Consider the following 27,743-nt stretch of genomic DNA (forward strand, 5'->3'; position numbering starts at 1 on the left):
TAAACCTTTCCAGCTATTTTTCTCCAATTCTAAAACTCTGTGTCTACGAATACACTCAGTAAAATATAAATTTAGAGAAAAATAACTATAATAAAAGAATATCCAATAAACAGAACAAAAAACATAAAATGTAATACACTTACCACTTCTTCATGGGTTGCGTTTTCTACATTAATGCCATTAACCTGAAAGGATGACAAATTAAGAATTTTGAGGGTAATAATGGATTACTATATCTTTACAATTCAAATGCAACAAAGCTAAGGATTGACATTTAAAATACTGACCTGTAGGACGGCGTCTCCTATAAACAGCATCCCTGTTTGGTCAGCTGCAGGGTCGCAAAAGTGGCAACAGTGTTAACAGAAGTTCAGGACCTCGTAACCTTTGTTATGGTGGCTGCTTAAGCTTAACGTTCACAGCAACTGGAATGGCTTGTGTGTGTGTGTGTGTGTGCACGCGTGCCTGTGCATGAATGAGTACGCATGTGAGAATGTGAGCACGTGTGTCAGTGTGCATGTGTGTTAATGTGGGCATGCATGTGTGTGCACGTGTGAGAGTGAGAGCGTGAGCACGTGTGTCAGTGTGCATGTGTGTGAACGTGAGAATGCATGTGTGTGCACGTGTGAGAGTGAGAGCGTGAGCACGTGTGTCAGTGTGCATGTGTGTTAATGTGGGCATGCATGTGTGTGCACGTGTGAGAGTGAGAGCGTGAGCACGTGTGTCAGTGTGCATGTGTGTGAACGTGAGAATGCAAGCATGTGTGTGTCTAGGTGCCTGTGGGTATGAATGTGCATGTGGTGAGTGAGTGTGAATGTGGGAATGTGAGGACGTGTTTTCAATGCGTGTGTGACTGCGCGTAGACGTGCATGATGAGGGGAAAAGCCAGCAGCACAGCCCCAGGCAGCCCCCAAGAGCAAACAGATACCTAATTGTAAGCACATTAAGAGAGTGATTTTCCAAACTCAGGGCTCGTTTGTGTGGAATGCAAATGTCACTCCCCCAGTGAAGGATTTCATTACCTGCATGGAAAGTCTGACTCCCATTTTTCATTAAGTCTACACAGACAATAAAACACGGATCCCAGAAGCCACTCAGCCTTTTCCTCTCTTTCTTGGGAACAAATTTACACAAACTGCTTTAATTAAAGAGACTATGCCGAGAATATTAAAGGAAAAGGGAAGAAAAACTTTGTAAAGTTTGAATAAAATCTCTGCAGTGTCATTTCCACTTAACCCTTCTGCCCTCACAGGGGCCGAGGGAGAACTCCCTTCAGTAAGACTGAACACATTTGCACAAATGTAAAGCATTTTTATAGATTTTTGTGTTTTCATACAGATTTTTTTTAATTTATGTCTTTGATTACATACTGGAAACCAAGCAATAAGCTATTCTTTTAACACTGGAATTCTCTTTAAATTCCATGGATATATTTAATGTCAATTGTTAGTATTATTTCTAGTTATGGACACGTATTAAATTTTGTTGAAAACGAAATATAGCCTTTCTATTACTGAATGTAACGGTGCTGATTTTAGTAACTAATAGAGCTCTCATTGACAATTCAGCCTTTGCCCAGAAAACCTTCCACGACCCACCTGGTATGATCCATGCTCCCTCTGGCTCCCTCAGTCCTCTCAGAATCTCTCCCTCCCTCTATCTCTCCCTCTTCTGTCTGTCTGTCTCTCTCTGTCTCTATGTCTCTCTGTGTCTGTCTCTGTGTCTCTCTGTGTCAGGGGCTCAAAGCCCAGCAGGTGAAGTTCCGCATAATACAGCACAAGTATTATTGATCACTGATGATACAAATATTCTGTGAAATTACGGATGGTAAAATCTGCATCCAGGTATCTATAACACAACATGAGAGGTGTGAACGATCTTCTGTGAACCTCAGATGCAGGACACCTAATTCTGTAGGGTGGGGTGGGGAGATGAGAAAAACCAAGCACAAGGACGGACATCAGAGTCCCGCCTAGAGGAAGAAGAACAGGCAAGAGGGGACGCCACAAAGACAAGGGTCCACAGCTGGGCATGGCGGGGGCGGGACGGGGAGAAGCCTGGGAGAGGTGCTGGGTGAGGCAGGACAAGCAGGACCACGGGCCGCGGTATCTCGGCGCAAGGCCCTGTACTTCATCCCATTAGTAAAGGACTCTCAGAGCCGTTTAACCATTTCTGACCCTCCCTTAGTGACCCGCACAAACTTGCCATGCAGAGAATTTTAGTCGAATGATACTTTTATTCTCTGAGTTACTATGGAAAACGGTATCGAGGTGAACAGTGAACTCAGGCAGTGAGGACTCCCACAGTCAGTATGAAGTCTCTAAAAGCTTAGACAGCAAGGCTTTCATTTGCAAAATTATACAAATCTATTAAATAAATATGAGCATATATAACCGTACATGTAATTATTCCAAGTTTACACATGATGTGATCTAGTTAAACAATATGTGTCCAGGTGTCTGTCCTTGACATGTCCTTGCCTAGAACTGTCTGACTCCCAGCCCTTCACGACCTGTCTGAAGCCCCAGTCCTCATCCTTAGTGTAGATGGCTTCTCCAGGGTGCCCAGAACCCGCTGCCTCCCTGCTCCTGCCCCAACCCCCCTAACCAGAAAGTGGGACCACCCTCTCCAGGCCAGGAGACCACCCTCTCTCCAGCTGTGGGACCACCCTCTCCAGGCCAGGAGACCACCCTCTCTCCAGCTGTGGGACCACCCTCCTAACTGAGCCATGCACTTGAGTCTTCACCTGGGGCCCTATTCTCCATACTGATGTCAGACTGACTTCTTACACTGCACAGCACATGATACACCACCTACCAGTAGCACCCACCTATCTCAGAACCTGAACACCTGAGCAGGGCCCTCAAGCCCACGTGACGGGTTCCACCCAACTCCACCGCTCACAGCACTCCAAGCTGCTCTAAGTGGCCTCGTGCCCCTCAGAGGCCCTGCCGGTCCCCGCAGCCCATGACCTTCCCCACGTGCGACCCTCCCCAGTTTGGGCCTGGTGACCCGTGCAGGCCTCAGCCCACGGCACACGGTTTCTGCTGTGTTTCTGTGTCCTACAGGCCCAGCTGTGGGGCCATGGAGGGGGTCAATCTGTCCTTGTTCATAAACACGTGAACTCAAAGCGCCTAGTTAAGCTCCGTGGAATCTCTGTAAATACAACTGAGCAGAAAGGAATTCCAGACACAGACATGCAACAGTTTCTAGCCACTCCGCTTCTTCAAGCATAAAGGAAAATCAGCTTGCACCAGCTTAAATGTCTACATAGATGACAAATATCATATTCTTTCCAAATATGTATTTCCCCATTTTAGCCACAGTTATGAACTGAGGTCTAAAATCAGGCGCTTTCTGGCTCCCGACCACTAGCTGAAGATGCCAGAGAGGGGCCTGACTGACAAACACAGACTCATTAGAAGAGGACGCAGAGCCATCATTAAACACGTTCGCGGTGTGTCAGAGAATAAGCTTCGGTCTTTACTGAGACAGTGTAGAGAGAAGATTTCTCATTGTGCACTTGTTTCACCTCAGTCTGTATGGAGCTGGGAGATCAAACCTCTGGTTTTAGATGCATTAACTTTTGCAAAACAGAACGATAACTGTGGAAGGTCACTGACTATCTAGTGAAAGAGATAATTACAGATTAAAATTACACATATCGTTACTCAGGAAAACAGCACGTAACCCGTCACTTAAGGAGCTTAATGAAGCTTTTCTGACCCTAAAGCTAAAATGGAACAGAGTTCTGTTCTGTCCACAGGTGACCCATGTGCCTGCGATCCCACACGACAGTGGGAAACGCACTGCCGGGAGCCCGATCCCCTCCTTCCAGCTGAAGATAACATGATGTGGGTGAGATTTCTCAGAGCTCTGTCTTCCATCAGAAGGATGCCTTGATCTGAGATGGCCAGAAGCCACCGGGAGGCAGCCGGGGACACGCCCCTGGGCAGGACCAAGCACAGCAGTGCAGCCCTGCGAGGGGGGCCCAGGGAGCCGCCAGGATGGAGGGCACCGGCTCCCGCCCTAAATGGGGCGCTGACTCTGTGATGTGAGGTGTAATCAGATGAAAATGAAGCGGGATTCAGGGTCTGTAGACAACGCGTGCCCCCAGCATGTCCTGCGTGCAGGAACATTTGCTTTGAGGAAAGTCTGATTCATTAAAACTTTTCTCAGACCATGGAAGAGTCTTGTACGGCTCAGCCGAGGCATTTTCTGTCTTGATTAGAGCTGAACGCCCAGGGACCCGATCCTGGAAGCAAGGCCCCACGTGGCTCCGCGTGCTGCTCCCCCAGCCTGGGTGGCCTGTGATCCGAAGGCCGCGCTCAGTGTGAAGCTCGTCAGAACCCAGGCAACAGGGAGAACGGCCCGAGGACCCCGCATGAGGTCGTGTGCACACACCACCACGGACGATTCCCGAGGAGGGGAGTTCACGAGCCCGCAGCCATCCAGGTAAACAGCAAAGCATTCACAAGATTTCCAAGTTTCTGAGAAAAATTTAAACCCTTAAAGAAAAGGTGCAAACGCTTAGTTGACTACAAGTCAGGAGTTTGAAGAGAAAATATTTTTAACTTTAATGCGGTCAGAAAATACTTGCTGATTTATTCTTCCTTTCCTCCCCTCCACTCTCTCTCTCCTGTTTGTGAGAAACACAAGTCCCTCAGCTCCTGAGCTGGTAACACTCTGAGGTCGTCTCAACGACAGACAAAGGGGAGCCCATCTCTCCTCATCCATAGCCTGGTCCTCCAGGTGGAAAACTGGCGCAGCAGCTGCCGCCTCTGTGTGCAACAGCCCGGCTTCCTGGAACCACTGATCCTAAAGTAAACCTCGGTTTATCACTTCTTGAATGATCAAGCTTCTTCAACAGAACGACTTGAAATGGTCTTGAGACAATTTCGTACAAGAGTTATCAAAAATGTCACAGAACTTGGGGCCTGCCCAGTGGCACAGCAGTTAAGTGCACACGTTCCGCTTCTCAGCAGCCCGGGGTTCGCTGGTTTGGATCCCGGGTGCGGACATGGCACTGCTTGTCAAGCCATGCTGTGGCAGGCGTCCCACATATAAAGTAGAGGAAGATGGGCACGGATGTTGGCTCAGGGCCAGTCTTCCTCAGCAAACAAGAGGAGGAGTGGCAGCAGAGGTTAGCTCAGAGCTAATCTTTCTCAAAAAACAAAAAAAAAGGCCCAGAACTTTAAAAGATTTTCTTCTGGTTCAAATCTAATTATAGTTTAAGGGATCAGAGAAGGGGCCGTGTGCCACACAGCTACATGTAGTCATTAATAAAAAGCTATCAATGGCTGAAGTGTAAACGCATCGTAAGAAGGAGGGAGGGTGAACCTGGGGGCTGGGGGCCTAACACCAGCGATGGAGACGTGTTGGCTCAGTGGAGGGAGCCGGAAGGAGATCGGCTCCCAGACGCCAAATGAAGGTCATTTAAAGACTTTCCAAGTAAATCTCGGAAATGTTTTTCATTTGAGGGACGCTTTTAGTCCCAAAAAAACAAATTAAAAAGTGGTAAAATGGGCAATAAAATAAAGTAAGGAAAGTTTGATTTTAATTTAAAATTTCAATGAATGCTCCTAAATAAAATAAACTCTTTGGTCAAATTAAGCTTGGGCTGTGGATTTTAGCTGAAAAGTGATTCTAGTTTATTTCTATGGTAATCCTGCCATTATATCATAATTTAAGATTGAAATGCTACATCAAGTATTTTAATCCATATGAACATTCAAACACGCAAAAATGGTACGAGATGTTTTCTATTTCTTTTAAACTTGTTTTTTCAAGTCAAATTAATTGCTATTATCTGTAATGTTATTTGAGGTTATGTAAATGCAATTGTTTGCAGCACAGTAATAATAGAAATAATTTGTTCCTTCTTGCAAATTAATCAGCCTTTGTAAAATTAGACTCTTTTGTTATATCTGGGTAATATTATAAAATGATAATACTTCTTAACAAGTCTTAATATTAACTGCTCTGAATTTTATTGTTTGGATTAATAATGACTAAAAATTACTGAGCATTCTATGTGTCAGACACTCTTCAGAGTCCTTTGTAAGCACCGACTCAGTTCAGCCACATGACAGCCCCCGCGTGAGGTGGAATCATCACCCCCACCAGGCTGTCACGTGTGGGGCGGGCAGATCCGGGGTCTGTCCCACAACCTCGGGCTCCAGAGCCCTCTGCTCATTCCCAGCTCCAGGCCTCCACCACGGATAACCGGAAAGTGGAATCGTGGCTCAGCATGACACATACACGTTGTCAAAGAGGATTTGATAAAATTTAGGAGGTTGCCTACATTCTCTCTTTTACTAACTGTATACATTTCCACATAAAAATATAACTTCTCTGATGACACCACCAAGAGGGAAGTGTTTCTTTGTAGATGATTTACGTGGTGTTGAAACAACAGCAGTGGGGAGATCTGAAATTATACCCTCGGTGACTCCACGCCAAGGTGAATGAGAAGGAATGTGTGTTTACACAGCTTTCCCCTGGGTCCTGGGTAACTGAGAACATTCTGACCTGGCCTAAATCACAAAACGGAATGTCAAAAGATATATTATATTATGATATTATCCTAACAAATAAGTTTAAATTTTGTTTAAATAAGTAAATTTTAAATTTTGATTAAAATTTTAATATTTTAAACAAATTTTAATTTTGTTTTAAGATTAAGGTTTCTGAAACTTTACATAATTTTACAGTTTAATTTATTGTTTGGCAGACCAATGTAGAACAGATGATATTAAAATTAGTGAGAGAATATTTGTATATGACAGTTTGGAGAAAAACAAGAAAACGGGTGAAAATAAATGGAAAAGTTGTCCTCAGAGATTAAAAGCTAAAAAGAAAAGTGCTTCATAAATTAGGTAAATTGGATCATCATAAATGTCGGATCTTGAATAATATGGTCACTTTTGCATTTTCTTTGAACTTCACAACTCCTCTGTCTCCCAAATTTACAGCCGTTTTCGAAAGCACTCACTTTACAGTTTTGTGGATTCGAAGGATACCACAACACATCTGTCTGGAGGCAGCAGAAGGTGGGTGGTTTGCCCACATGGTCTGAACTTATGCACACACCACAGTTGGGCCCTTGCGTGCAGACCTGGCTGAGGCCGAAAGAGAGTCCTGACCTCTGGGGCTGAAACTACTTCTTTCCAATGTCCTGCTAACACCAGAGGAGAGAGTGCAAAATACACAGGCTGAGCAGGGTCTCCGAGGCCCCAGCCAAACACTGTCTTCTACCGAAAACTGACTCTACAGAGAACACACCAGGCAAGTGTTAGATCATCTCAGCAGCCGCTACGCAGGGCCCGCACCTCACTGCTGGACCTCCCCAGGCTGCTGCGACACTGCAGTCCCGTGTTATTCGTAGTAATTATTATTCGAATCTACTCTGTGTTACTAGATAAAACAAAGAAAATAGTTAAATTGGTTTTAATTAGCATTTAGTGAAAAATGTAGAAAAACTATTACAGTATTGATGATGGGCTGCAAGACATACCCATTTGTAGAAAGGAAGCTCTAAACTGGCCTTCCCAAGTGACTCCCACCCTTCCAACAGGCTTTCTTTGCACCTGTGGTGCTGCCCCAGGACCCCGAGGGCCGGCTCAGGAAGAGCAGCGTGAAGGCACCTCTAAGACAGAGATTTTAATCTCCAGAAGGAGGACCCCGAGCTTCTGGGAAAGAAATATCTGCTCCGCGACTTGAGTACAAGACTTTCTCAGGGAGCTCAAGAAAGCTGGGCCTGCCACATGTCTTTACATAAAGTAAAATGTTTCATGAGGTCTTGGCGGGGTGTGTGGAAAGGATAGAGGAACCAACTTAAATGGGCTCCCACCAGCCCAGGTGTGACAATCTGAGTGTCAGAAAGAAACTGCCATTGTCGTTTCTTAAGATGATTTCATTCTGTAAAATATCACTAGTCCCAAAGGAAAAATTAAAATTTATTTTCTTATCTAATTTCATAGCACTATATTTGGATTTGTTTTATTAAACTGAGAAAAATATATTGTTCTTTTTGGATTGTGAGTTTATTCTCAGAATGTGCAGAAACATAACTATGCAAAAGATTATGCCGCCATTTCAACAAGGGGCTCTAAAGCATCTCCTCCATGGATCTGGGATGTCCATCACATGATGAGTGACAGGGCCTCCCCCTGAGAGAACTGGTGAGCCCTCACAGGTCCTCAGGACTCGAACTGCTGCACAGGCTGAACCCAGGAAGGCTGATCACACATGCACGCGCAATTTTTAAATTTCCTGGCCAAGAAATTGAGACCTATGGGTTCGTTTGCCTGTAAGTCTTACTAACAGGGGCTCTACAATTATTAATCAGTAGACTTGCTCCCCACGAACGTAAGGGGGTGGCCCAAAGACTTTCTATGACAACCAGCGACCACCCACTTTCAAGAAAGGTATTTTAAATGTTATGAAGATAATTTGTTATAAAATGTTAAAGAGATTCGTCAAGGCATTCTCTTGACAAAAACAAGAGGCTCCATCAGCTGGTCTTAATCAGTTTTGCAATGAGCCATCGTTGACTCCAGGACCAGGTCTCAACCCATCAGGAGAACTATCATGCCGGCCCCACTTGGCCAACACAATCAAGAGTCCGGGTTCCAGATGGCTCACAACCCCCAGCCTTCTAAGGGGTGAGTTATCATCTGTAATATGCACACAACGATAAAACTGCTAAATTACATAATGGAACATTAATAACTGTTTAGAATGACAATACAGACAAAGCTAAGCTAATGCGGCAGAAACCTGGCCTTCACATCTAGCTCAATGTTTGGCAGACAGGTGAAAGGGAAGCACGACGAAATCATTAATTTCCAGTGCCTGACTTACCCCAAATTTTACATTTATGTCTATTTACTAGAAGAGATGTATGTTTCTTTGGGAAATAATTCCCAGATGATGATGTAGATCCGCATATAAACAAAACAAGAGCATAATGGACGATGAGTTAAAAAATATTTCTGCAGAGCATCAGAAGCAAACATCATCTCGTTATGTCTCATAAAGAATTTGATAAATGCCCATGATTTACTACGAAATAGCTGTCATAGAAGGGTACTCTGCAAAGGAGCTAAATAGTTAGAACCATGCATGCAGCTTTCTTGGAAAGTTGTTTTTAGAAAATTCAGAAAAATGAAAGGATGACTACTAACTCCTTTATCTTCTCTCAAGAAGAGAACCCTCTGGAAATGGCCGGCATAAAGGCTCCGTGTTGTTTATTAAAGATGGATTCCCTTGCTGGGTAACTTAAATGTGAAGGGGGGAAAGACAGCATTTTTCTTTGAAAAGGAAAGGCTGGACACGTATTCTTACTGTGCATACTCCCCTCACCTCCAGGGTTGGATGAGCAGCACAGTTTCGTAATCACAGCCTACGTTGTTTCCCAGTGGTTCCCAGATCAATAACGCAGAATTCATTTTTTAAAAATCAATGAGACCTGCAGAGAGTAATGTTAAGTGGACATGAAGTGGACATAAAGTTAGCATCTCTGTCTACACCGGTCCAGCTGATGTCCAGTGGCAGTGGCCGGGAAGAGGGGCGGTGTCCAGGCTCCCGTCCCGTGCAGGACCTGCCTTCAATGGCCCCACTCACCCACCTCGTGCTTCCTGACACATTTTTCACCCTTCACCACACCACAGTGATGGATTTTTTTATATTGACAGATGGCATAGAATATTCAGATTGAGAGCAAGGGTTTGAGAGAAGCAGAGGGAACCCACGCTTACTGTTTCCACACTGTGCACCGTGTGTAGATGTGGGTCCCTTAAATGAGTCAGAAACATGCAACAACTATGGATAAACGTATAAAGCAGAGATTCAGCATGTCGCAAAGCCCACTGCAAGTAGCAACCGTCCACAGTGCAAGCTTACATTCAGATCAAAGGGGTATGTTGTCCAAATTGTTACCTACATCCACACTTGTGTAAGAATGTACGTTGCTTTTTTGCTCATCCTTTTAAAGAGCCCTCATGTCTTTATAAAGTCCAGAATTGGGTGTTGAGTAGGCTCTGATTTCATAGTCATGATCCGATTACTCAGAGGAGGCAAAAATAAAGCAAGAACATCCCTTACAGAATGGGAAATTACAGCTTCGCCCTGTGTCTGCCGCACCATCCTGTCTTTCTGTTCCGTTATTTATTATACCATCTTATCTTCTTCCGAAATTTACTATCAAATCTGCTGTGTTAATTGTCTCTTGTTCGAAGAGAAAAAAAGTTTCTCAATTAAGAATGAATTAAGCAGAATATAACCAATTTTAAAACTTTTGAAGGTTATATATTGTAAATCTACAAGAAAAAAAGGTGGTAGAATGTGAAATTAATGTGTTCTGTATGAGTCTTTCCTTCAATAATTTAGATTTAAGATAACTCATCCTGGGAAAGATTTCCATTGTGGGGGTGGGGTCGGGTATTAGGGGCCCTGAATGAGTAATGCCAAAGTATCAGAGGAAAATGGAAGCCTGCCAAGAGACAGGCGCAGATGCGCACCAACAGGATGGGTGCTGGGGGAGAGCGGAGATGCAACTGGAACCCAAAAGGGAGCTGAAAGCTCCATTATCTGTTTTTAAAACTTAAATGTTCTCGTCTTCACATTTATGAGAAAGAAAACAGAAGGATAATAAGTTATTTCTATTAAAATTAAATCATAAATAATGTGTTGATGTCAGAGATTTGTTAAGAATATCAGCTCTCTCTGTTACTCTCTGTTGTTGCATAATCTGCACCGATGTCTCAAAAACAAGCCACTCAGGGCTCTGTAAAATCCCAAAGTGACTGGAATTATCAGAGAGAAAGTCAATGACCTTCAGTGGCTTTTATCTAATTTTCCAAGAATAAAGACATATGCCAGAATATCCCCCTTCCGGACAGTTCTGCACCAACTAGAGGCTCACGTCTGCACCATGGCTTCACACTATCCTGGGTGCTATTTCACACACTGGTAAGATGCCCGCATGTTCTCGCGGTTGCAGCGAGTGAGAGAAATATTACGTGAGCCCACACAGTCTTTTCAGGTACATAACATCGTGATCCCTGATCCTCAAAAATAAAACCTACTTCACCAAGCTCCCTGAGGACACCTACACCCTGAGCTCTGAGAGACCTGGTCCGACTGCTTTCCATTTAACTGACACGAGTCAGTCACCTGTGCTAGGATGAGTCGGACCCCACCTGCAGGGATCCCCAGGGGCCAGTGCAGGCCCAGGGGGACCAGCCGCTCTTCAGTCTCGGGAGTAGACTCAGGGCCCTTGGGGTTTGAACACTGCCCGAGCTCACCTCCAGAACCCTGCCCTTGGGCTCTCCCAGCCCCGAGCTTCAGTGACCCCATCTGCACGAGGGGCTTCGTGTTCTCCCCTCCCAGGACTGTGAGGATGAACTGTCAGTCCCTGACATGGCAACAAGGATTCTCTCCCCTCCTTCAAGGGGCCCTGGGGGACTATGTGTTATCCATGATGATATACTACATCTACTTATTATTTTACTTATATTTAGATATTGACATCTAAATTCTCAAAGTAATTTAAGGGATTTCAGTACATTTGAAAGTATCACATAAATTTAAATTGAAAAGCATTTCATCTTCCAGGACGGCCCTCCACAGTGGAAGTTGGCACAGCCGATGACGTCAGGAGAATTAGGAGCCACGACACAGTGGGTCCCAGGCCAGCGCCTCTCGGGCAGAAAGCACGTGTGAGGCGAGCACCTCAGACGCTTCCCGTAGCCATCAAAACTGGATTCTCTGCGGCCCTCTGCCTCCCTCTGATCTGAACAGCAAGTGATCTGTCAAAAGTGGGACTCTGACAGCCCGCCAGTTTGCTTCTCTGCCTCAATTTCCCTCTTAGCGCTCAGCTCTTAGAGAGGAAGTCTCCTCCCATACAGAATTTAAATTAAACCTGCGACACACAACATGTGTACTTCAGGGCTTTTAATACATCTAGCATTTCTTTTTGAGGTTTCAACACTTCTCATTCAGCTACGGAGTCAATTTTATTATCCCTTTCAAGTTCTATTTATTTTGATAGCGCTAAAAGCATGCTGTCACTGATTCATGAAAAATGAAGAGGAAGGAATGTCGAGATACTCATTCCATGTGCTGTGTCTCTAAAGAGACCTGGGGAATGGAAAAGGGGACTCCCTTCCCTCTTACGAAAGCTAACTTACAGGAAAAGCAGATTTTCATTTATTATAAGAAGCAGGGGAAGAAAAGTTTGACCTAAAAATTCCAAATCTGGCTCCTCGCTCACCCACCCCAGGTGAGAGGAGTTTCTTGTGCATTTCTACACAAACCTGGTTGGACCCAGGATAAACCATCTAAGGCAGAAGAGGTCTATTAAATATTTACAGACCTCCAGAGAAAAGTTAGAAACTGACTTATTCATCACTGCGGGCACGCTGGGCTGCGTGTCTGTACACATTTTCCTTTTCGAAAGCCATTTCCTTACAGAACGGAAGGGAGGATGGGGCGGTCTCCAGGCACTGCTTCCAGGCTGAGCGGCAGCGTGATTGATGCCGAAGGCACAGCCCGCTGCTCTGAACTTCGAGACGCCACCGGGCCGGTGCAATGAAATATTTAAGGCCTTTAAAGTATCATTCAGACTCTTCAGTCTGCTATCTGCTCTCCGGGCTCCTATCAAAATTTACTAGGGCCTGCAAGAGGGCAGGGGTCACGAGGACCTCCACAGGAACACGCAGGTGCAGGAGTCAATGTTTGGACGGAAGAGAGGGAATCAGAAGGGAAATGTGAGGATTAAGGGAAAAGATTTAATATTGAATCCCGCAAGATTAATAACATATCACGGACATGAAAATAAGTTAATCACAAGTCCACTATAATGACGGCATGTTCACAGCAGTAAGGCACCAAGAACAGGCGAAAGTTCTGGAGAAAAACGAAGAGCAGAGGGCATCAGGCGACCTCACACCCGCACCCTGGAAAACTCAGACATCCTGGACGTCCGAATGTCGTGTTTCAACAGCTCTCAGGGCCGCGGCTCCAGAGGTCGAAGGTCCGGGCGGCTGCCCTGCGGGGGCTGGCAAACCACTATTGCACACGGCCAAGGTTCCCTTTATTTTCCCCCTTGGTGCAATATACGTATTTGGACTATAGAAATGGTTACTCCGTGTACTGTGTAAGCATCTTTATGAACAGTCCAGGGCATTGTTTCCAATCTAACGCTCGGCTGTAATTTAAGAGCTCTTGGGAGAATCCATCGTTTAGCTGAGGATATTTACTTGTACGTAACAATGAAAGTTCCATGTGCAGGACATTAACAGTTCCAATTCTTTGTGCCCTCCTAATGGGAGGAGCTCCTCCCCGCTCCTTTTTACTGCAATTTTCTGGGCATTTCCTAATTGTCCCATCTGTCTCCTGAAGCAGGCACCCACCTAGCCACGGGGTCCAGGCCTACCCAAATTCTCACCAAAGCGGTATGACGATGCCTGAGTCAAACTGTGCCGTGAGTGAATTTTATGAGCACATAATGAGATGATACGTTGCAGGAAGAACTGGATTTTGAGACAAAACAAATCTACGCTTATATCTAAACTGCCTTTTAGCGGAAGCTAAAAGTGGGCGAGGCTTTCTCTTGCTGTTTATTTCCTGACCTGTGAAATGTGAAGAGCTACCACTGCCTTCTCCATTTCACAGGGTTTTCATCAAGATTCAACGAACATGAAAGCCCTTTTCATACGACAGAAGCTTTATACCAAAGTAGGGAATTCCTGTTAAGGTGAGAATTTCTACTCTCAAGTCTTGCCTCCATGTCTCCCTTCATTCACTCTTTATATGTTGTATGCAGCTTGTTTAGGGTTTCTAAGGTTTTGCTATATCAGAAATACTACATTTAAATTTCATTCGATTATAGAGGAACTCTTCATTCTTCCTTGTTTTTATACAGTCTGAACGGGGTAATCACTAATAGCAAGCTGCTGTGATCGACAATAAAAAGGGGCATGGGAGAAATATACAATGCCGCTTTATTTTCCAAAACATAAATGTCATTAAGAAGATATGCATTTGACTCAAGATATCTTACACCTTTGAAACCGAGAACGAAGGAGTTAAAAAATCTTCCCTGGGCAAGAAGAAGAGAAAAAAACCCTGAGATGAGCTTTGCAACCTGCGGCTGTGCGTGCTCAGCAGAGCCACCACTGTCCAGAACGAATCGCGTCTCTCCGCCCTCCTTAGAACACGCGCGAGCCGACTTTCCCAGGACGTCAGGGTCCAGACGTCAAGACCCAGCCTCACAAGGCCAAGCACAGGCTGAGGATGAGAACTAACCAGGAAAGTCCAGACAGTCCAGGGAAAAGAAGTTCAGCCTTCAAGGCTGGTGGGAAGGTGCCAAGAAGTATGGCCATATGTTCCCCCCCACCTAAGACCCCAGACAAAATCCCCTACCTTTTTCCCTTCGAGGAGGTGGATCTGAGTTTTCACTCCCATCTCCCGTCTTGCTGCCTTTCCATAATAAACCTCCTTCCGTGCCACAAGCCCGGTGGTCTAGTTGTTGGCCCACCTGTGCAGCAGCTAAATGACCCTGTTTATGTTCAGTGACACCTTCTCGTTGTGTGTGCACGTGTATCCACAGGTGTGTGTGTTCAGGTTCATGGGCAGGCACAGGTGTGTGTGCCCCCTATGCATTTATCACGGAGCATGTGGGCAGCCTCTTGGGTGAGCTGGAATGGTGTTTGCATCCTGAGCAGAGTGTGGAAAACTGAGGGAAAGACAGAGCCTCTGTGGAGGGAAGGCCGGGTGGGCAAGGACCTGTGGTGCCTCAGGGCAGAGGGGAGGGAAGTTTGGCCACAGGAAGGGGCCCGCATCATGGACAGCAGGCAACCAACAACACTCAGCAGGGCTCACACGTCCAGCCTGAGCCTTCACGTTTCTGTGAGCAGCAGAGGGCCACTGGAGATTTTTGGGCGAAGAGAGAGAAGAGTCAGAAAGAAGAATGATGCTCAAGGGACGTGGTGTGAACAGGGATCTGCACCCTCTGTGTGGACACCGCACCCACAGAGATCATCGCTGATTCTGGTAAATCCTAAGTAGTAACCTTCACAGAATAGCACTAAGTGCTATGGTCTCCTGCGGGTTTAGGTTTCTCACTGGAACTCTCGGTGACTGTCATCCCCAGTGCCTGGCACGTCATCCCAGTGAGCACACATGCCTCCTAAGCAGACGGGCCTCAGCAGGTACACTGGACGCCTCGCAGGAGCAGGGAGGGAGAGAGCAAAGCACAGAACCTCTGAGAATTTAAACGCCTACGCGGCTAAGCTCAACCTCATACACAATGGAGGGCTCACGCTGAGGGCCGGCTGGGTTCAAACCACATGACAGAACCCAACAAGCCTCTCCATTACACCATCAGAGGAAAACCACACAAACCTTTTCAGTCCTAAGCACTACCTCCTCAGGAAACCATTTGTCCGGGGCCACTCTTACCCTGTGAGGTGACGGCACGAATGGCAAAGGTTTCTTCACTTATTTAGACACCGCGCTCCTGTTGCTAAAACTAACTGATCACCTTCCCTCTTCACCCTGATCAGCCACTCGAGCTGCATGAGGCGATGCCAGCAGTTCTGTGCACCTCGAGTCTCACAGGAACAAGCGAAGAGCTCTGACCATCAGCATCACACGGCCTGGACGGGGCAGAGGCCACTGGTCAGAGCCCAGACCGCATGCCTGGCCTCAGCAGAGCCACAGTGTTCTCAAGAGAAGAGGAGACAGAGCTCGCTGGGTAGAAGACCTGGAATGCTTCTGAGAGGCCCTGTGATGGCTGAGGAAGGGGAGCCCAAGGCCACTTCCCAGCAGACTTCTAATCCATTCTTGGCACAAAAGTACACAGGTTGGGAAGCCAGTTACAAGCTTTGTTAACAGAAGAATGAAGAGAATGAGGATGTGGGATAGCTGGAAAGGGCAGGATGCCAGTAGGCACTTTATCACAATGTGGAGAATGGTCATAAATATTAAGCCAGGAGAAGAAGGGCTCAGTGCTGTGCCACGAATAAGGACTGGTCCAAGTTTTAAAGAGCAGAGCTAAATGAACAGACCAGACCCTTCGTCTCTGAGGAAATGAAGCTACTGATGGCATAGTTGTGGTGATAAAATTGAACTAAGTTCTTTCCCAGGCACTCTCAAGTCATCGCCCTGACGACAGACTCGTCCGCTCAGATGGTTCCAGCAAATGTCAATCTCAGTGAAAGGAGCAAGACACCCCCACAACTCAGGGGATGGGCATTGTCTAAACATCTCATGGTGACCTTGCTCCCTTGGCCTTTCTGCAGTGAGTTTGAGGTCAGTGCTCACGGATGGGATGGAGAGGAAAGAATGCTGTGAAGGCTTTCTCCCTGAATTAAAGGATGGAGCCTCTTGGGGAATGGGCCCTTCCATGTCTTTTTTGTTCTACCTGGACAGAAGACCATTGTCTTAAAATGTAGCTGCCATTTTGCAAACATGAGGCCACACACTTGAGAATAAAACCTCCCAAGCTAAGGATGGCTCAGCAGAAGGATGGAGGGATGCTGGGGCTAGAGAACCTCATCAAACACTGGGCTCCTTGTTAAACGAGACAGACAAACTTCTATTCCTTCACTATCAATTGAGGCTATTTCACAGCCAAACACATCCCCCTTTGAACCACATTCACAGGTTCTCATGACGCTAACATATCAGGGCAAAGTATAAGGAGGAAATAATGGTGACACAGTAGGCTTCTCAATCTGGGATGGACAAGTAAGTCTTTCCTTTTCCCTTTTCCCAGGGTTACATAAATGCAAAAACCTAAAATCTTAGGTGACTGTGTGGACATTAAAAGTCTATTGACTCAACAAAGGAAGTCTACCTATAAAAAGAAAGCTTGATACAAAGGCCTTATTTTTAAATTAATTTGAGAGAACCAATCAAATGCCCTATACAGGTGAATAATCAGTAATAAAATCATCCATACATTGATAGCCCAGATCCTCTAACCCAGCTGATCTGAAAAGATACTTTTTTTTTCTTTTTTGGTTGAATAATTTCACTACTACTACTCCAGAATGTTATCAAAATGGTAACACGTAACCCCAAGCAATATCAACAGAAGCAAAGCAACAACCCAAAGAACGCACAAAAACAAGAGCAGAAGTCAAGGAGAGATGTTCTCCAGACACTGCCTTGATTCTTTACAGACGTTCAAGAGCAGTGAGCAGTGTCACAGAGGAGCACCCAGACTTGGAGACGGGCCACGTGGGTCACGTCTTCCCCATGTGCCAGCTGTCAGTTGTGTGTCTGTGGGCGATCCTTTTCATGCATCTCTGCCTCAGTGTCCTCATCTGTACACTGAGGGTGAGAAAAGCAGTCCTTATCTTGCAGCATTGGAAAAGGTCACTGATTAATGCCTGGAACGCAGAACGTATTGGCTAAACTTAAACATCTTTTCTTCATGGTACTATCCACACCTGACGTAACGTCGCTGTGTCTTCATCTGTCATGTGTCTGTCCTCGCTGAAATGCACACACGCTCCACGTGAGCAGGGAATCAGCCTACTCCTCGCTCCTCCACCCTCGGCGGCGAGGACAGTGCTCACACACCCAGCTCTGTGTCTGTCCCTGAATGAATGAGTGAGTGAGTGCCTCTACTCATAGGATTCATGGATGTTTTGTCTAATCTTTCTGAAGTTTGAAGGGATCAAATGACTCAGAGAAATTTATACTGACAACCTGAAGTGGTTAAAGAACTGAAGGAACTGAAATTTATGGTCAATGCTGAATGTCCAAGAAAAGATAGTTTCAAGTTTCTGCCTGTTAGATCTATGACATTAACAAACTGTCCACTAAGCAAAGTAGTAACAGTGGTGGATTTTCCTCATAGTATAAACAGCTCACCAGATGTTACAGAATTGGTAGATCTGCATGTTCAGAACTGTATCTGCAGGGGGGCGAGCCTCAGACTCGTGTCCACCCCGGCCTCTGCAGATGTCCGGCGGTGGGCCTGAGGCCATGGCACCAACCTCCCAGTGGACTCTCAGGAGCAGGCGAGGGGGGGGCTTGGAGCGGGTGAGGTCATCAATGGGCTGCACCTGAAGGGTGCTGTCGGATCTCTGGACACGTCTGCTTGGCTCGCTTCTCAGGTAATTCACACGCCCACGGGGGCTGAGAACCACTTCCCAAGGAACGAAGGTACCAGTGGGCATCGCCAGCCCCGTGGCTGCTCTTCCGGCCACTGGGTGCCTCGTCAGGCTCCCTGCTGCTCCTACTCCTTCTCACACCTCTGTGGTCTGTTGTCCTCTCTTATCTACATGAAGCCCCCAGGAAATCAGCTGAGGTCCATTAACTCAAATGCCTTTTTACCACCCCTCAACCCTGTTCCTCCGGCTGACTTTACACACGGAGCTCCAGTGCCCAGCAAGCAGGCGCCTCACGGTATGCTTGACTCCCTGCCCTCCACCCTCTATTTCCAGCACTCCCCTGACCCCCAGCACCTGCCTGTCATTGAATGCGTCCCCGTTCACCTGCTACTGAGGCTGAAAGAATCATGGACCGGTGAGGCGTCTCCCTTCTCTCAGGCATCACAACTGACCCTGAGCCGTGCTTGAGGCTCACCTTCAAAGCACGTCCAGAATCTGACCGCTTGGCCCGCCTCACCCATGTCCCCTAGTGCAGCCCTCTGCGCGCAGCACTGGCTTCTAACTTGCCCCTGGCTCCCTAGAATCTGCTCTCCTTACTGCAGCCCAAGCGATAATACGTAAAACAGATCTTTCACCCCACTTTTGAAAAGTCTTCAAGCGACCCCTCTTACTCATGAAAAACATCCAAGTTCTTTGCAAGGACTCCAGGCCCTGAACGACTTGCCCCTGTCTTCACTCAGGGTCTCCGCTCCCCCCAACCTCAGCCCACTTCCCGTCTGCCCTTCCAGCTGGCGTTCACTCTGTTTCTGAAGCAAACACGCTCATTTCTGTATCAACGTCTTTGTCCTCCCGCTTCGCACTGTCCGGAAAGCTCCCGTCAAGACCTGCTCACGGCTTACTCCCTTTCACTCAAATATTCACGTTAAACGTCGCCTGCAGAAAGGTTTTCACTGACCACATTACAAAGAACAGTGATCCTCAGTTACTCTCCGTTCCCTAACACTGCTCAATGATCTCCACAGCAGTGATCACTGTCTGAACGTAGATTATTTACTGCCTGTTTTCTGCAATGGAATACACCCTCCACGATGGCGATGTCCCCACTGAAGGCCCAGAAGAGTGTCTTTTCCATAGAAGTTACGCATTGCATGTGGTTGGATAAATTCATGGACAGATGACTGAATAAGTGATTTTACATTCTGCTTTGACCTACAGTTTGCAGCCGCCTCATTCCTAAAGGCCTCGCCAGGCACAGAGCAGGCTCCTGAGTCCCCACGGGAAGAGACTGAGCTACACAGAACTCCCAGAGATCTATGCCTTTCTTCTGGGGACACTCAGACGCCTACCCTCATCAGGAGACACAGCAGGGTGCCCATGGTCTCTTGTGGGACCTGCAGTGTTCCTAGCTCTCTTCACAACCCTGAGTTTGCAATCTCCCTCCTCAAATCCAGACTCCCTGGGTAGCTGGACTGGGTATCGGTTCTCAACGACATATGCTCGCTGCCTCATGCGTGCCCCGCAGCCTCGTGCACTTTGGGGCACTGAGGTCCCACACAGTCTTTCTCCTGACACCAGACCCGTGTGGCAGTTTCACAGAGAGACACACGGCAGCCAAGAGCCCGCCCTGTGCAAACGCTCATCCTCCGCCAAGCACTGAAGACGTACCCTCATCAGACCAAGGCCTTGCCCCTGGAGCTCACAGAGCATCTGACTGCGCAGAGGCGAGGGCATAGAACATGCAGACAATGAAGAAACAAGGACACCCCTCTAAGCCTGGCAGCAGCACAGAAGCAACCTGCAGGAGGCGCGGGGCCGGGAGGGCTGCTGGCCGTGATCTCCGAGTCCAGCGCCTCAGTGCGTGAGCCTGAACCCAGGTGGGGCCATGGTGATGGAGAGGAGGGGTAGGCAGCAGGGCGAGGAGACCAGCTGGACACAGAGGCAGGCCCCTGGCTTTCAGGACGAGCTGTCACCCGCAGGAGCAGGAGGAGGCGGCGGAAGAGACGAGGCTCTAGTTAGAGACTTGCTGGTTTGAGTTATTGGGACGCCTCCCGGCAGCCGGGGAGAAGAACCTCGGGTTCAGAAGAGAGCTGTGTCTGCACATCCTGACTCCAGAGCTGTGAGAATCTGGGAACCTGCTGGGCCCAGCACTTCTGAGCACCCACCCGCCCAGCCGGGACCCCGGGCTCCGGCCACTCTTCGGCTCACAGATGGGGCACACTCAGGCGACTGGCGCCTTTCTTAAAGCCGCAGCCGAGCTGCGTCACACGCAGCCTCCTGACCTGTTCGTCCCTCTACCAACCACGTAGATTTTCTCTCTGAATTGAGCATAAAGTCCTCTGCTTTTGTCTGCTCGTTTATCTTACTCCCGTATCCCCGTCCTTTTCTGAGACTTATATTCACAATCACAAATAAAAAAACACACTAACGAAAAAGCACTGGGAATGTTCACAAAGATTAGAGAAGCAGAAACGCATTGACACTCCTCCCTTCAACTATTAACCGGCCAATCCAAAGGTGGACAGCGGTGCGGAAGTAAACACCAGTAACACACTCACACAATTCACGCCTCCCACGCACAATCTCACTTTAAATGCCCCGCAGCCCCGAGCATCTGCCAGCTCTTCAGCTCCACGACCACTACACCCGACACGCACAACAGAAACGCCTGAGTCCAGAGCAATCATCCTCTTTGTTTTGAAATGCTTTAAAAACCTCCAAAAAATTGATCGTTTGATTCAGAGACCTCTGTAGCTCTTTCCTGTCATCTATGGTCACAATTAAAAATGTGTTTTCCTATAACACTGAATTTTTTGTGTGTCACCAGAAAAACATTATCAAGGAGCACAAGGGGGCGCCCCCTCCCCAGGGGCCCTCCATCCCCAGAGGAGCTGAGGACAGAGCTGTCGTGGGTCCCTCTGCCCTCCATCTCAGATTAAATACAGCCCCACCTGCCATGAACTGCGATTCTGGTCCCGTAACTCTCACTCGAAAAGGGGACAGTGCGCTGTCACGCTGTCTCCTGAACGTGCTCTTGGTAAAAATGGGTCTTCACACAGATGCAAATCTGGCAGTGCATCATTCTGCTAAAATCTCTCTTTTCCTCAAAAATGAAGTCAAAGTCAGCGTGAGGAAACTCACAATGCATGCAAATGGTCCCTACAGCCAGGGACTACCACCGAGGCTGGGCGGGGACCCCAGGCCCCAGCAGTCCCGGGGCTGCGGCAGCCGCACGCCATCCAACTCGGGGCTCACGGCTGCGTGATCAGGGAAAAGAGTAGGAATGTTCTAAGGATGAGCTGAGCTTACTCCCCACGTCACCCCAAACCTGCCTATTTCCCACTGAGAGTGGCCGTCCCCCGTCCCAAAGTCTGGTCCAGAAGGTCACCACAGCCCTTGTTTCCGTCCCGTTTCAGGTCCAAGTGCTGGGTGAGCCTGCCTCCCTCCCTGCCCACCTCAGGCCTCAGGGACAGAGGTGACCCCCCCACCCACACAGGTGTGCCCCCCAGGGGGGCACCTCCCCTCCCCGATCAGGCAGGATGTGTCCTTCTGGAGCCACGCAGACAGGAGGAGCCACCCGGACAGGAGGAGCCACCCGGAAGCGAGAACCCGATTAGGAGCTGGAGCAGGTCTGCCCTCTGATGGGGTGATTTCATGGCACCAGAAAATCCCCCTTTCATGGAAACTACCCTCCACCCAGGAGCATGGGGCCAGACATCCCGTGGTCACAGCCCCTCTGTTGACAGCGAGCTGCAGTAAAGGCAGCTGCTTCCTGGTGAGGATTCGGGGAGCTGTGGTTTCACTCCGTGAACAATTAATGAATGAGCTAACCCAGCACCACCACGGCCAGCCTCATCCTCGGCCTCCTGGGAAGCTGCTGCTGGACGGGTGCAATGGACTTTCATATCGGAAACGCGGTGAAGACCACTGATTTCTTCTATATTTAACTCCCCGCAACGTTTTAACCTGCCTCAGATGACCCAGTGCTCACCCACCGAGCGGGCGGTGCCTCTGGGGGGCCTCTCATTACACCACACTGGGAGTCAGTGTCTCTCCTAACAGCTGCGGCATTAGAGGACATGGCAAAGGGCAGGGTCATGTCAGGGACAAAATGAGACACAAGCACAAAACTAAAAGAGCAGCGTGAATAACCAAGCAAAATAAAGAGTTGCGGATTTTTATCACTTAAATATATCATCTTCCAAGCTGTCGCAGCGCATGCACGGGTCGTTTGGCTGTTTTACCTGCGTGGTCTTTGAATATTTTTGATATGACGACAGGGACTCTGTGCTCGGCGCCTCCCTGGAAGACAGACAACGGGAGAGGGTTACGGTCAACAGGGAGACGCTCACCGAAGGGGAACGTGGCTGGAAAACGTGTTCATACCTTGATGCTCAGGCCCAGGCCGCCGACAGGCTGTCTGCGAAGTGTAACAGTTCTGTGCTTTAAAAAATTTTAGAAAACAAACCAAGTTTAGGTTAAAATGCACTATCGGAAAGTGAACGCAAAATGCGTCTATAACTTCTTAGTTTAAACTTGAGTAACTGTTTAAAATGCATTTCCAAAGCAACGTTGCTTAAATATTACAGTAATGACACAATTTCAAATCTTAAATCTGTGGTATTACATATGGAAACACAAACATTGATAAAAACAGGCCCTATTACACGCGTTATTTAAGATCCACGTGGCACTCCTGCAGAGTTGGTCATCTTACGCCCTTTTGTCTCTGGGAGCATAGCCCCGTGAGGGACATGACTGGCCCACGTGTCCCCAAGTCATAAACAGTGAGGTTGCAACACACTCAATTCTGCTTTAAAACATGTTCTCTTTCCACTAATCCCAAAACTGGCTCCCCTTTCCTCATACTTCTCTGCAGAGTTCAACCTCTTTGAAGCTGCTTTTTAAGTAATCCATATGAATCCACGAGCGATGGATTATTTTTCTGTCCTCTGACACAGGCGCCTGACCACGTGTAAGGTGTGGGTGGTGACGGGAAGCTGACAAATGCACGCGCCCTGGGTAAGGACAGCCCACGTCATACACACTAAATCTCATGGCAGACGGTGTGCACCTCTGGTGTGATCCGGACTGACCGTTAACCCACACCCACCAGATACGGGGCCTCGCGGGCGTGAGGCAGGGTGGCCAGGAAGAGCTGCAGTGAGCTGTGGTTTTACCTCAAAAAGGCATGATACTAACAGAAACGGCTTTCTTCACTTTAAGGGAAAGTGTAAGCACTTTGAGACGAACGACTCTAGGAAGCGTCTGCGTTTGCAGGGCAGGGGCGGGGAGCTGGGCGTGGGAGGGACAGTGTGGGGCTCCTGCAGGGAAGATGCAGAGCCAGAACAGGCCATGGAAACCTGCTGTGGTGCATGCAATGTGTCTCCTCTACAACCTGTAAAACCCAGCTGTAGTTTCATTCTTAGGAATGAATACATTATCTGCTGAAAGGAGAGAAACCAAAAATTAGAGCAAATATCCCTTTAAAAAGTGTATATACAGAAACACATAAAAAACATTTTAAGTGAAATTTTACTGTTTTGAGCCTTTTTCCAAATGTAAGTTTTTTTTGTTTTTGGCTGAGGAAGACTAGCCCTGAGCTAACATCTGTGCCAATCCTCCTCCATTTTGTATGTGGGTTGCCACCACAGCATGGCCGATGAGTGGTGTAGGTCTGCACCCAGGATCTGAACCTGTAAACCCAGGCCGCTGAAGCGGAGCGTGCCAAACTTAACCACTAAGCCATGGGGTTGGCCCCTCCACATGTACCATTTGTAACCGATGAAACATTTACAAAATCATATGCAGAAAAGAGCCGGAATTCAGGGCCGTTAGCAATCGGTCTGACTTCTTCCGTGTCCCAGACTGTATTCCAGGGAGAGAGACAGTGAACAAACTTACTCTTGTGGTGCAGACACTGTGGGCTCCAATTAGAACCATATCTAAGAACTTCTCTGAAATGCCAGGAATGCTTCTTGTCCACACAGAGTCAAAGCACAGCAGGAGCAGAAGCAGACACGACTGTGAACCCCCATGTAGGGGAAGCTGGAGATGCTCCTGCCGTGAGAAGCACCCCATCCCCCCTACAAAGACAGAGAGTCAACTTCCCACGACAGCAAGTGTCTCTATGAGTGTGAACGGGCAAAAATGGAGGAGGGGAGTCACTCTCTCACCCTCCCACCCAGTCACTCACTCTGCAAGCACTGAGCTCCTACTATGTTCAAGGCGTGGCATGGGGACGGGGCCAGCAGTCTCTAGTGACACATCGCACATCTCATGCTTCCAAGAGACAGTTTCTGAGCAAGAGAAGACTAGAAAACTGGATTATCCGAGGTCATGTTAACCAGGAATCTACTTCATGGAATTTCTCACACTGTTCAATACTGTTTTCCAGTTTTAGCCATTAACATAAGCATTTGAACCTCACCAAGAACAAGCAAATGTCCATTAGAGAAAATACATTTCGAGAAAAAACAACTGGGTTTCTGCCTTGACAGACTTTGCCATAGAGTGACGATTTAAATCTGTCACTTTGTTCACGTACAGATCTCAGGGAGATAATTCAAAGGTGATATTAAGAAGTGATCACCCGCGGAAAAATGAGTTAATGACTGCCACAGTCGGGACTAACAGTCCTAACAGGTGGGGAGGGAAGATTACATCATAAACGTGTCTAATGTTTGTCTGATGGAACTCGAAGACCCTATTATCTATGGCTCGGGCTAAGCCAGAATACTCTTTTTCCAAATATTTGCTCTGTGAGATCTGTTATAATTGCCTTTCCGAGCACATCTGCCCCAGTCACTGAAATCTCTGCAAAACTGGGTTTCTGCACCTGCAAAATGAGGCTTTGATCTGTGAGCCTCGGGAAGTTGCTACGGACTGAACTGCGTTCCCCCGAGGCTGCTATGTTCAGGCCCGAACTCCACGTGTGCGTGTCGGGACATCTGACTATCAGGAGGGAAAAAGGCTGAAGGAGGCAGCAGGGTGGGGCCCTGGTCCTACAGGACTGACACCAGGGCTCGCTCACTCGCTCTCAGCACCGCAGAAAGGCCAGCCCGGACCCAGCGAGAGGATGGCGGCCTGGAAGAGAGCTCCCGGGAAGCAGACGGACACCAAACCCTGTGTGCACCTTCGTCTTGAACGTCGGCCTTCACAATGGTGAAAAATCACTTCCGTCGTTTAAGCTGCCCAGTCCGTGTGTGGTACTCTGAGCTAAGACAGAAGTCAAGTAAGATAATTATGGGAAAGAATGTTGTAAACCATCAAGTTTCATTGAAATATCAGAAATATGTTTAGTCTCTTCTACGACAAGTTGTTCTTTCCTGTCTTTTAAAACTGCCTCGTTCAAGCCTCAAGGAATTCTAGTACTTCAAACTCGGGAAGAAAGGTTTTGCTGACCCATGCTTTCATAAATGAAGATTATGTACCCATCGGGGTCCTAACACGATACTAACATTATCACGTCCAAGAGCTTCACATTTCAAAACACAACTTGTAAAAATGAGTGGACAGTGGAAGAAATAAATAAAAAACAAGACTTCCACAGCTTTTAACTGATGCCACCCTGCAGCCCCGCAAAGTCACGGCTCCTCCTCGTCCTGACTGGCTGCGACCCCACGGCCAGAGCTGATCATCTTAATTTACAGTCCTGGTAGAATTTTCCACAGTGGTTCTGATGGCAGACATCTAGACAGAACTAACGTTACCAAAAGGTATGTTTTAATTCAAACAAAACAGTCGTTCCTCAATTAGTTTGCTCAATACCCACCCTGCAGAGTCAACTACCCAAAGGATCAGGTGCCAGATGACCATCTGACAAGAGGTCAACTGGAAAGAGAGGCTGTGGCTGGAGGGACCCACTCCATTTAGACGCAATTTTTCCAGAAGCATGACTTCTTCCTGTTCCATATTCAGGGTCCTCACTCACCATCAAAGGAACAAATCCAGAATACAATCAACATCTATAATGAGACTTCTGGAGAATGAAGTTTAGAACTAAGGTAACTATTTAATGAATTCATCTCAAATTCAATCCAGCCCTTTTTTTCACAATCATAAGAGATAAGGTCCTTCAGAAAATATTGTTCTGCATTTTATCATTTAATCCCAAACTATGTTTTGACGTTTAATTCATGTTCACATCTTGGTAGCTGCCATCACTGTAATAAGACTCAGCTACCTCCACATTATCTTCTGACTATAAATATTTTGATATAGAGCTGTTTTCAAAGACACAGATAATTCTTACCCTTTATATATTTTTCAGCAAACAGAAGAAGTGACTTTGGGGTATTAAAGTTAGATTTCCTACTCCGGCCCTCTAAAGTGTTGTTCTTCAAGTCACCGCTGCACGAAATGTGTGATCTGACCACATGTTTTTACTTCAGACAGTTAAACTGTGGATTTAACACTAACTCCAAATTTGTCACAGCTGCAGACTGATGTTCGGATTTGAAGACTGCAATTTCCAGAAGGTGGGATTTCAATCAGTCATAGAGATAAAGTGTGTCATTGTGACCTTGTGCCGCCAGGCCTGATATCCTTCTCCCCCGCCCCTGAGCTTGTTCACTGAAAACCTTCTTGTCACAGGACGACCGGACAACTGGAAGTGTTGGTGCCCACCCCCTTCTCCCTGGCCCCCCAGCTGCACCCCCTCCCAGGAGGCTGTGCAGGACAGTCTGGGCCACACCTTCCTTGCCAAGAACAAGACGGACAGCGGGAAAGGCCAGTGACAAGGACATGAGTGTTAGTTTCTGGTGATACAATTGAAGGGCCTGAAAGAGAAATATTTTAAATTAGCAATTTGGAGAAAGAATTTTTGGAAGTATTCCATTTCATACATACACAAAAATACCTTCAAAAATTCTACTAGTATTTTTTTTTTTTTCCAGAAAACGGTACGTTACTGGATTTTACTATTGGGACTGGCGTGGAGGAGGGGCTGTCAGAGCACTAGGCGTCTCACCTTCCACGGAGCTGGAGATTCTCTCTGCGTAGCGAGCACCCTGCAAGGCATCCTTCAGAATGGGCCAGTGCCTCCCTCTCCACTCTTTTAAAATAACTGACTCCAGCAAAATTTCTTTAATCTGATGAAGAGCCCGGATTTACCACTTGAAATGAAATCATCCCTCAACAGATTCAGGTAGTGATTTCAAAAGGAGGGCGATTTGAAAACTCTTGGGCATATTTGTTCATTTTGGGTGTTCAAGCCATATTAGGATTTAAAAATCAATATACTGGGCTCAGAGTTTCTAACCGTGTACTACAACTTGTAAATTTTAAAAATATAAAATATTGCTACAGTACTCCAACTTGTTGAATTGCTGGAGTCCAGCTCCTGGCCAAAATCCTCTGTGTGAGCTTTCAGATCGGAGCACAGACAATTACAGAGAGAGGCGGCCCTCCCACTCAGCCCGGGGCACAGACCGTGCAGGGCCCCAGCCCCAGGGGCCACGCTCTTCACATCTGCACTGCGGCCTCTTCATTCAGGGCCTCTGGTCCAGCCTTCCTCGGGTGGGGATCGGGGGAGCCTTGAAGACACTCTACCCACTCTGAATAGTACTCAGCACTCAGTACCTTCCCACCCTCAGTCCTCACCCTCTCCCT

The 27,743-nt window shown here is 47.3% G+C and overlaps 1 protein-coding gene across 7 annotated transcripts in view; it reads right to left on the reverse strand.

Annotated features, from left to right (window-relative positions):
- SNTG2 (syntrophin gamma 2) overlaps nt 1-27,743 on the reverse strand; it is a 319,099-nt gene that overhangs the window by 186,236 nt on the left and 105,120 nt on the right. For 3 of the 7 annotated variants that reach the window (XM_046660432.1, XM_046660433.1, XM_046660430.1), the window contains exons 3-6: nt 22,518-22,574; nt 22,376-22,433; nt 288-331; nt 144-185 (exon numbers count right to left, since the gene is read on the reverse strand). In XM_046660432.1, coding sequence (XP_046516388.1) covers nt 144-185; nt 288-331; nt 22,376-22,433; nt 22,518-22,574 — 201 coding nt within the window. The remainder of the gene's footprint in view (nt 1-143; nt 186-287; nt 332-22,375; nt 22,434-22,517; nt 22,575-27,743) is intronic. The other 4 variants (XM_046660435.1, XM_046660431.1, XM_046660434.1 and 1 more) reach the window with 4 other exon arrangements.

This window comes from Equus quagga, chromosome 5 (genome assembly GCF_021613505.1).
Source record: "Equus quagga isolate Etosha38 chromosome 5, UCLA_HA_Equagga_1.0, whole genome shotgun sequence".
NCBI lineage: Eukaryota > Metazoa > Chordata > Mammalia > Perissodactyla > Equidae > Equus > Equus quagga.